Source organism: Oryctolagus cuniculus, chromosome 21 (assembly GCF_964237555.1).
Source record: "Oryctolagus cuniculus chromosome 21, mOryCun1.1, whole genome shotgun sequence".
NCBI lineage: Eukaryota > Metazoa > Chordata > Mammalia > Lagomorpha > Leporidae > Oryctolagus > Oryctolagus cuniculus.
In genome coordinates, this window is record NC_091452.1 from 9,147,413 (window position 1) to 9,158,068 (window position 10,656).

The window sequence follows — 10,656 nt, forward strand, 5'->3', positions numbered from 1 at the left end:
AGGTCTCCGTCTGTCTCCGTCTCTGCCTTTAAATGAATAAAATTGTTCTAGAAGGCTGTGGAAGGAGCTAGAAGGAGCTGCCTCCTGGGACATCAGCATCTTATATTAGAGCGCTGGTTTGGTTCTGATCCAGCTGGGAAGGCAGCAGGAGACGGCCAAGTGCTTGAGCCCCTGCCACGCATGGATGGAGCTCCTGGCCTGTGGCTTTGGCCTGGCCCGTACTTCGCTGTTGCAGCCTTTTGGAGAATGAACCGGCAGATGGGAGATCTGTCTCTTCCTCTCTGTCACTCTGCCTTTCAAATAAAAAATTTAAAAAAAAAAAATAAATAAAAACTAAGGGAAGGAGGGAAAGAGGAAGGAAGAGAGGGAGGGAGGGAGGACTTCAAGTGTTTGAAGTACAAACCAAGGCCTCCTCGCTCCCTTCTGTGTCTGCGCTGCTGATTCCAGTGCTCGGGTGATCCGGTATGGCTCGTCCTACAAGCTTCTCCCTGTCTTTCTGATGTCTTGGGCTGTCTCTGCCTGTCAGTTCACAGTTCTGTTAGCGACCACGTGATGTATGGCTGCACTGTAATTATCTTAACCAGCACTTCTACCGATTTGTACTTAGAATTGCTTCTGTATTTTGCGCAGAGTAAAGGCAAAATAGAGAATGATTACCCGTGTTCATTTTTTTCGTGCATGTGTAGAATAAACTCCCGGAAGCTAAATAGTTGGGTCAAAGGATATGCGCGCATGGAATTTGACCAACATGGATAAGCCACCCGCCGCGAGGGCTGCGCCGTTCCGCAGCCCTAACAGCGTGCTTATCCGTGTGCTTCCTTACTGTCTTAAAGGTGTGCTGGTTTCATAGTTGAGAACCAAAGCCGTGGGTCCGATGCTCATTTCCCTGATGGCCACCGAGGTTGAACGTCTGATGGTTACGCTTCCCTGCCCCGTGCCCTTCCTCTCCGGACCCTGCCTGAGGACGACCTTGGCCCGCATCCCCCTTGTCTTGCTACCGCGTGGCCTGAAGCAGAGGAGGGGCTGAACCTGGCTCTCTGTAACTCTGCTCCCTGTCCCACAGGTGGACGAGACGCAGTTCAAGAAGATTCTGGGCTACATCAACTCTGGCAAGCAGGAGGGGGCGAAGCTGCTGTGCGGCGGCGGGGCGGCCGCTGAGCGGGGCTACTTCATCCAGCCCACCGTGTTCGGGGATGTGCAGGACGGCATGACCATCGCCAAGGAAGAGGTGAGCGCCGGGGCCTGCGCTCCAGGGAACGCTGCCGTGGCCCAGCTGCTGGCCCCGGGCGAAATCTCAGTGCTCAGAACACGCTGCTTGTGACCCCCATCCGACCTCGTCCCCCCTGCAGTGCGTGACGAGGGAACGGCTCAGTTCCCCCCATGTCCTGCAGGCCTGGGGGTGCTGGCCCCTGCGAGCCCTCAATCTGGCTTCCTGGCCTTGAGACAAGCCGGGCGCCGCAGTAGACCAGGGGGCCGACCCTGGGCCCTGGGGAGGCTGCTCTGGAAACGCCCCTCGGTGCTCACCGTGAACACGGCGCGGCTGCTCTCACCCGGCCGCGCGTCCATTGCACAAGTGCGCAGCGAACGTCTCCTGCGTGCTGAGCTCAGCACAGACCCTGGAGACGCGGGGCTGCCCGGGCTCTGTTCTCTGCCCTCTGGACGTGGCGCTGACTTCGCCGCCTCAGCTGGAGGCCCTGTGCAGGGAAGGCTCGCTGCCTTGTCCTTCCCCGCCTAAGTCCAAACAAAACGGCCACGTGGCTCGGGCTGAGGGTTCTGCCACTTCTCCACCCACTGTGACTACTTTGCTGCTCTTCTTTCTTTAGTCTCAAGTACGAACTTTCTGGGAAGACGGGAGCCTCTCTCTGCGGCCGGTAGCACAGCTGCCCCTCCCAGTCCTTACTGCCCCGGATGAGCCCCTGCCTTCCCTCCAGCCCCATCCCTGCGTCCTCCAGGCCCAGAGTTGGCCACTGCTTTCTTCCAGTGGAGAATGACGGGCTCACGCCTGGGTCTGCTCCCTGCCCTGCTGCTCCTCACCTCACGCCACGGCCTGGCTGTCATCTGCCAGCTCCTCCCCCTCTGCGCCCTCCACTCACCACACCGCCCTAGTGATTGCACTGTCATCACCCCCGGCTATGTCCTGAGAAGGCCTGGGAGCAGGGACGCCCAGTGGCAGTGAGCACACCTTGCACCTGCACCTTGGTTTCTAAACACCATTCCCCCGCATAGGAACTGGAGTGCCTTGAAGAAATGGCTCATCCAGGAAAAGGGCAGAGAAGCACAGGACAAACCAGGGATGTCCCGGGAGCAAGGGCCATATTATTTGCAGTCTCTTCAGTGGCTCGTCTGAGCCTTGCACCTAGGCTATCTTCGCTAGATGGCTGGCTTAAATTCTTTGACGTGAATCCACACGTCCTGTGCAGACAACCCTTACCCTGCAGGACTGATAGGAAGATTCTGCATGGGAAGCGCAGGTGCACAGGAGGTGATCATCCCCGTGAGCTCCCCCTGCGGCTGTCCTCTCCCTCCGGGACTGTTAGGTTATGTTGGGGGTGGGGGGCTCATCTGTATCTGGTGTCATTTGCTCATCACGGGGTGAGCTGGAGGGCCATGCCTCCATGGTGTCCCCTACCCCCCCCCCCCCAGATCTTTGGGCCAGTGATGCAGATCCTGAAGTTCAAGACCATCGAGGAGGTTGTTGGGAGAGCCAACAATTCCAAGTATGGGCTGGCTGCAGCTGTCTTCACAAAGGACCTGGACAAGGCCAATTATCTGTCCCAAGCCCTCCAGGCAGGCACTGTGTGGTAAGAGTCTCCCAGTTGCCCCTCACAACCCAGCACAGATCCCCAAAGCCACGTCTTCTGGAACCCCGCAATCTGGGGTGCTGGGCTCAGTTTCTCCCGGCCCGGGGTGTAGAAAGCCAATAGGTTAGAGATCTGCAGCCTTCCCCTTTGCGTCTGATGCACCTGCCCCTGCAGCTCTCCCTGGGTGCACAGACGAGTGACTGGGATCCTCAGCCAGCTGTGCCAAGGGCAGATTCAAAAGCCTAGCATCTGCCTCACACCAGTAATGTGGTGATAACTTTCAAACACAGGAAGTAACAGGCGTCTGGGAGGATGTAGAGCGTTTGGAGCCCTCATTCATTGCTGCTGGGAACGGGAACGTTGCAGCCACCGCGGAAGGCGGTCTGGCAAGTCCTTACAAAGTTAAGCAGAGTCGCTCTGCGACTCGGCAGTTCCACCCCAGGCACGTGCCCTGGGGACGATGCACTCCCACACAGAGACACTCACACGAGTGTGCACGGAGGCCTTACTCCTGTACCCCGAGGTGAACACAACACATCTGTCCATCAGCAAATCATGGTAAACAAAATCAGGCCCATACATTCACAGTGGACTAGGGCCCAGCCACAGTGGGACTGAGTACCCGTGCACGCTCTGGGGTGACTGCACCTTGAAAACGTAATACTTAGAGAGACGAAGGCGACAGTGCCGCGCAGGAGTGATCCTCTCTGCCATTTCCGGAATAGGCAGAGCCGTGAAGACAGAGAAGGCTAGTGCCTGCCAGGGGTCAGCGCAGAGAAGGATGGGAGGTGACACTTACCGGGCACGGTCCCTTTCCTTGGGTACTAGAGGTGCTCTGGAATCAGACAGTGGTGACGGCTGCGGGACACTGTGAGTAGGCTGTAAGCCACTGAATTGTACACCTGAAAAGAAATTTAAGAATTTTTAAGAATTATCCCCAAATAACGAAGTTTAGCTGCTAATTAGCCGAAGTGATCAGTCAGAGGCAGCTGCCCCAACAGCCGTGTGCTACTGTCATCAGGCCCGGCTCCCACGGCCTGCTGTGGCCTTGTCCGTGACCGGCTGTTACCCGGGTTCCGCCCTCCGTCTTCCCGCAGTACGATTTAGAACCATGTAGAACGTGTAACCCCCTGTCCAATTCTAGGGTCAACTGCTATGATGTGTTTGGGGCCCAGTCCCCATTTGGTGGCTACAAGATGTCGGGCAGCGGCCGGGAGCTGGGCGAGTACGGTCTGCAGGCCTACACCGAAGTGAAGACGGTGAGTACGGTGCCTGCAGCGGGCGGGCCGCAGCCTCTCCCTGGGCTTGCGGCCACGGCTGCTGACTGCTGGTTTCTCCCTGTAAACCGGGGAAGGCAGAGACCCAGGCTCCCCCCCCCGTGAGGAACGAGAGACTGAGCCCACTGGGCCCACAGTCGCTTGCTAGGCTTTGTGGCACCCAAGGGCTGCAGCGCCAGAGAGGAAGGAAAGGCCCCGGGGGCAGAGGCAGGGAGGAGAAGCTCCCGGAGGGCATCGGGGTGCAGTCGAGGTGCTGGCTGGGGCACTCTGTCCCTTATCAGAGCACCTGCGCCAAGTCCTGGCCCCGCTTCCTGTCCAGCCCCCTGCTCGTGCACACCCTGGAAGGCAGCAGGTGGTCACTCGGTGCTTGGGTTTCCTGCCACCGACCTGGGAGATCTGGATTGCGTTTCAGCTCCTGGTGTTGGCCTGGCCCAGCTGGGTGGTTGCAGGCATTTGGGAGGTAAACCAGTGAATGGAAGATCTCTCTCTCTCTCTCTCTCTCTCTCTGTCTCTGTGCCTTTTAAATAAATTAAATAAATAATTTTTTTAAAAGATGTATATTTATTTGAAAGGCAGAGTTACAGAGAGAAGGAGAGAGAGGGAGGAAGGGAGAGAGAGAGAGAGAGAGAGAGAAAAGAAAGTCTACCGTCCGCTGGTTCACTTCCCAAATAGCCGTAATGGCCAGGGCTGAGCCAAGCCAGAGCCAGGAGCTTCTTCCAGGTCTCCCACGTAGATGCAGAGGCCCAAGGACTTGAGCCACCTTCCGCTGCTTTCCCTGGCACATCAGCAAGGAGCTGGATCGGGAGTGGATCAGCTGGGACTCGAACCAGCGCCCACATGGGATGCTGGTATTACAGGCAGTGGCTTTACCCACTACACCACAGCACTGGCCCCATAATTTTTCTTTTAAAAAAGAAGCAGGCTATGGGGGTTTGGCTATCAAAGGCCAGAAGATATCCCTATATTTTTATTTTGCAATTTTAGTGATAGGACCATCACCTGAAGAAGCAATCAGAAATACAAAGAAAGCTTTAGCTGCTTCAATGTTCATCACAGCATTGCCTGTAAGAGGGAGAAAACCAGAGGTAAACTAAACGCTAAATCTTGGAACATCCAATCATGGAGTACTAAGTAGCCGTTAAAATATTTCTGAGGGGCAGGTATTTCGTGTAGTTGTTAAGTACAGCTTGGGGCACCGACACGCCATACTGATGCGCCTGCCGGGGCTGAATCCCACCTGCTCGGCTTGTGACCCAGCTTCCTGCTAGTGCACCCTGGGAAGCAGCAGTGGTGGCTCAAGTCCTTGGGTCCCTGCCGCCCACCGGGGAGACCTGGATGGAGTTCCTGCTCCTGGCTTTGGCCCCAGCCCAGCTCTGGCGGCTGCAGGCATTTGAAGATTGAACCATCAGATGGAAGCTGTCTTTTCTCTCCTCTCAAATAAGTGAAAAAAATAATTTAAAAAAGTTTTTATAAAATGTTTGGTGTGGAAAATGCTCATCCATTAAAGTAAAAAAAGTAGAACAAAGTTACATACTTGTGTATGCAGTGTAAGCCCAATTGTATTTTTTAAACTAATTAATTTATTTGAAAGGCAAAGTGACAAGAGATTGAGAGCTGGGGCCTGTGTTGTAGCATTGTGGCATGGTGGGCTAAGCCTCCGCCTGGGGCACCGGCATCCCGTATGGGTGAACGTTCCTGTCCCGGCTGCTCCTCTTCTGATCCAGCTCTCTGCTGTGGCCTGGGAAAGCAGTAGAAGATGGCCCAAGTCCTTGGGTCCCTGCACCTGTGTGGGAGACCCAGAAGAAGCTCCTGGCACCTGGCTTTGGACCAGTCCCATTCTGGCTGTTGTGTCCATTTGGGGCGTGAACCAGCAGATGAAAGACCTCTCTGTCTCTTCCCTCTCTGTGATTCTACCTCTCAAATAAATAAATAAATAAATCTTTAAAAAGAGAGGGAGAGAGAGATTGAGATCTTCCATCTGCTGGTGGACTTTCCAAATGCCCTCAACAGCTGGGATTGGGTGAAGGCAAAGCCAGGGGACAGGAACTCCAGCTGGGTCTCCCACGTGGGCAGCAGGGGCCCAGGTACTTGAGCTGCCTCCCAGGGTGTGCATCAGCAGGGCTCGCACCTAGGCACTCAGATCCTGGACGTGGGCATCCTAAGTGGGGGCGTAGCCTGCCACATCACAATACCTGCCCCAGTGTTTTTTTTTTTTAATTTTTACTTATTTTTAATTTTTTATTTAAAAGGCCGGAAACAGAGGGAGGGAGGGAGAGAGAGAGAATATGTTCCATGCACTGGTTCATCCCCCAAGTGCCCACAGCAGCCAGGGCTGGATCAGGATGAAGCCAGGAGCAAGAAGCTCCATCCGGGTCTTCTGCATGGGTGGCTGAGAATCAATTATTTGAGCCATCGCCTGCTGCCGCGTAGGCTGCATAAGCCCAATTTTAGAACAACATAATGCACCTTGTAAACACCCCAGTCTGTCTATCTATAGACATTAAAAAGACAGGAAGGAAATATACTAAAGTGGAAATGATTTTCTCCCTCGGTGACATCAGTTACAGTTTAACCAGGAAACATCACAGAGGTGACATTTAAACGCAAGAGAAATGGGCCAAGCTGGGTAGGTTCTCCCATGATTAGGAAAGGGAGGCTGTGGGTGGCCCGCCACCCGGGAGGCAGTGAGGGGGGCACGCGGGGACCTGGGTATGTGAGGAGACAGGCTGGGAGACACTCCCTGGGGTACAGAGCGTGTGTAGTAGTCGGCTGCGGTTGCTGTAATGAAACGCCTGAGCAAGTCACTCTAGACAGAAAAGGTTGCGGGAGCTCGCACTTTTGGGGTTCACATCCAAGATCAGGAAGCCCCGCTGGTTCAGTCTCGGGCTGGGCTGGCAGCACGCGGAGAGAAGACCACGTGGTGAGCCAGGGAGCGGAGACACGGCCTGACCCAGGCCTTTACGTCCCCTTCTGAGGGCTCCCTCCCCCCACCCAGCCCAGGCCCTCCCATGAGGCCCACCTCCTGTGAACACTGAAAGTGGGTCATACTCCCCCACCCCTTGGCACCATTAACCTAGGACTCTGGGGTGTAAGTGCCTGCACGAGCTGGGGAGCCACGTCTCGTTCAAGCCGTAGCCACATATTTGCTCGTTTATCACAATGTTCCAAGGTGTAATAACGTAAGAGGAGGGGTAATGATGTAACGAGCCCCCGCGCCCCCGTCCTGCGGCTGTGACGAAGCTCAGCTCCCAGCCGGCCTGCCCGCCCCGCTGCCCGCAGTGCCTGCTCCACGCGGTGCCCACAGAGGGCCGTCTCCTGAGAGCGGTGTGGGCTTGCCCCGGAAGCACAGGGCAGCAGATGAAGGGACTCCACGTGCATTTGTAAAGCGGACACAGAGTGGATCGGGGTCGCCTAGGACAGAAAGGGTGTGGCGTGGGCAGTGACTGTTAATGGGTTCAAGGTTTCTTTTGGAGATTATGCAGGTCTTTTGAAATCAGCATGGTGATGATTGCACAACTCTAAACATACAGACTTTATGGTGTGTACATGAGAGCTCTGTGAAGCTGTCTCAGAACACAGGAGCTCACCACGCCTGTGCTGGCCGACCGGGGGTGGACGAGGCTGGCTCCCGGCGTGGCCAAGCAGGGAAAGGAGGCCAGTGTGTTTGACAGGAATCAGAGAGAAGCTTTGAGAGGATTAGTGTGGATATCTGCAGGGAAGCCACACCAGGGCTCCCGGATGCAGTCCAGGCTTCCAGCCAGACCCGCGGTGCGCTGGGGCACTGACATACGTCTGTTCCCTTGGGGAAGGGGTGGGCGTGGCTGTGGGAATCGGGGAGATGGGCCACAGTCAAGGAGCAGACCCCAGATTAGAGAGATTCAGATAGCATGGGCGGCCTATCACGGCGAGTCCGTTAGCTGTGGCGTGAGAGGCAGGAAGCGCCGTGTCTTGGGACCACCCAGAGATCGCAGACCTGTGGTTTGTGGAGAACCCAGGTGTTGGCTGGCGATGCTGGTGGCCCCAGGACCCAAGATGTTAGGGCAAATGGACCACAGTTTTGGAAGAACTGGCAGGACTGCATAGCTGGGAGGATCTCTAGGGAGGGGGAGGAGGCAGAGCTGGGTCAGGCCAGCTGATTGGTGGGAAGTGCCCGCACTGTGCCAGCGCTGTGGTGTAGTGGGTAAAGCCTCCGCCTCTGATGCCAGCTTGCCATGTGGACGCTGGTTCGTGTCCTGACTGCTCCCCTTCCTATCTAGCTCCCCGCTAAGGGCCTGGGGAAAGCAGCAGAGGATGGGCCAAGAGCTTGGGCCCCTGCCACCCATGTGGGAAACCTGGATTAAGTCCCTTACTGGCCCAGTGCTGGCCACTGCAGCCATCTGTGGGGTGAACCAGCGCATGGAAGATCTCTGTGTCTCTCCCTCTGTCACTGTTTCAAATAAATAAAAAAAATTTTTTAAAAAAAATCCTGTATTCACAACAATGCTAACAAAAATTAAGGATTTGGGGCATGCATTTGGCACAGCGGCTGAGTTGCTGTGTGGGATTCCTGCCCGCATCTCGGATCCAGGGTCCTGGGCTCAAATCCCCTCCACTTCCAATCCAGCTTCCTACTGGTGTGCACCCTGGGAGGCAACTTGTGATGGCCCAAGGACTTGAGTCCCTGCTACGCAGATGGAATTCTGGGCTCCTGGCTTTGGCCTAGCCCTCTCCTGCCTGTTGCAGCCATCTGGGGAGTGACTCAGTGGATGGAAGGTCTCTCTGCCTCTCACACTCTACCTTTCAAATAAAATTAATGACAAATGTAAAAAACTGTTCAGGGCCATCAGTGGGTATTGTCCTGATTGAGGACCACAGGGGTAAGAGGAGATGGGGGGTCCGGCGCCACGGCTCACTAGGCTAATCCTCCGCCTAGCGGCGCCGGCACACCGGGTTCTAGTCCCGGTCGGGGTGCCGGATTCTGTCCCGCTTGCCCCTCTTCCAGGCCAGCTCTCTGCTGTGGCCAGGGAGTGCAGTGGAGGATGGCCCAGGTGCTTGGGCCCTGCACCCCATGGGAGACCAGGAAAAGCACCTGGCTCCTGGCTCCTGCCATTGGATCAGCGCGGTGCGCCGGCCGCAGTGCGCCGGCCGCAGCGGCCATTGGAGGGTGAACCAATGGCAAAAGGAAGACCTTTCTCTCTGTCTCTCTCTCTCACTGTCCACTCTGCCTGTCAAAAAAATAAAATAAAAATAATAAAAAAAATTAAAAGAGGAGGTGGGGGGACGTAGGCCTCGTGTTCACCCTCGGGGAGCACTAGCTGGGGGCACCCAGGGTGCACCCAGGGGAGCATGGGGATTTAACGCATCTGCTCCCCTCTTACAGGTCACGGTCAAGGTTCCCCAGAAGAACTCGTGAGGAAGCACGCTGCCTCCCTGTGCACCGAGCAGCTACTCAACAGATTGGCCAGAAAGCAGGAGAGAGGACCCTTGCACGCATGCTGCACGCTTAGAAGAAATTTTCCCACGAATCGTTTTTGGGCGAGGAAGTCTGGGGTCTGGCCTGACGCCAGGGTGGGCTGGTGGGGTGAGGGGGTCAGGAAGGCTTTCAGACTGCACCGATGCTCCCAGCTTTCCGGGTGATTTTTAACTTAGATTCAGATACCTTATCCGTCTGCTGACAGCTTCTGTGACCTGCCTCATGGGAGAAGTCACTGTTCATGGGTGGGTCGGCACTGAGACGCCAGCCAGCGCCGCGCGTTGCACTCTGCACTAAATACAGCTCATTAAAGCAGTGCCATCCTCAGCTCCTTGGGTGACTGACTTCCGCGTCTCCGAGACCAAGGACGGTGCTGCAGGGCAGTGCCAGCCCTGCTCTTGGTCCCACGTGTTGATCACGGCCCCTCCTCCACTGACGGCAAAATGCTTTTGTTCCATGCACTGAATCAACAGAGATCTCTGGCCTGTCTGCCTATGGAGGGGCCTGAGCTGGGCACTAGGATTAAAACCTAACCCTGGGGCTGGTGCGGTGGCATAGAGGGTAAAGCCGCCACCTGCAGTGCCGGCATCCCATATGGGCACTGGTTTGAATGCCAGCTGCACCACTTCCAATCCAGCTCTCTGCTGTGGTGTGGGAAAGCAGTAGAAGATGGCCCAAGTCCTTGGGCCCCTGCATCCATGTGGGAGACCTGGAAGAAGCTCCTGGGTTTGGAGTGGCGCAGCTCCGGCTGTTGCGGCCAATTGGAGAGAGAACCAGTAGATGGAAGACCTCTCTTTGTCTCTCTGCCTCTCTTTCTCTCTCTGTGTAAGTCTGACATTTTTTTTTCTTTAGTTTATTTGACAGAGATATAGACAGTGTGAGAGAGAGAAAGGTCTTCCTTCCATTGGTTCACCCCCAAAATGGCCGCTACGGCCGGAACTGCGCCGATCTGAAGCCAGGAGCCAGGTGCTTCCTCCTGGTCTCCCATGGGGTGCAGGGCCCAAGCACTTGGGCCATCCCCCACTGCCCTCCCCGGCCACAGCAGAGAGCTGGACCGGAAGAGGAGCAACCGGGACTAGAACCCGGCACCCATATGGGATGCCAGTGCTGCAGGTGGAGGATTAAC

The 10,656-nt window shown here is 56.0% G+C and overlaps 1 protein-coding gene across 1 annotated transcript in view; it reads left to right on the forward strand.

Moving 5' to 3' along the window:
- The window catches only part of ALDH2 (aldehyde dehydrogenase 2 family member), a 28,684-nt gene extending 18,827 nt beyond the window's left edge, over window positions 1-9,857 (forward strand). The window contains exons 10-13 of the mRNA XM_008272245.4: window positions 1,064-1,228; window positions 2,644-2,801; window positions 3,946-4,060; window positions 9,438-9,857. Coding sequence (XP_008270467.3) covers window positions 1,064-1,228; window positions 2,644-2,801; window positions 3,946-4,060; window positions 9,438-9,470 — 471 coding nt within the window. The 3' untranslated portion in view covers window positions 9,471-9,857. The remainder of the gene's footprint in view (window positions 1-1,063; window positions 1,229-2,643; window positions 2,802-3,945; window positions 4,061-9,437) is intronic.
- The last annotated feature ends 799 nt before the right edge of the window (window positions 9,858-10,656 follow it).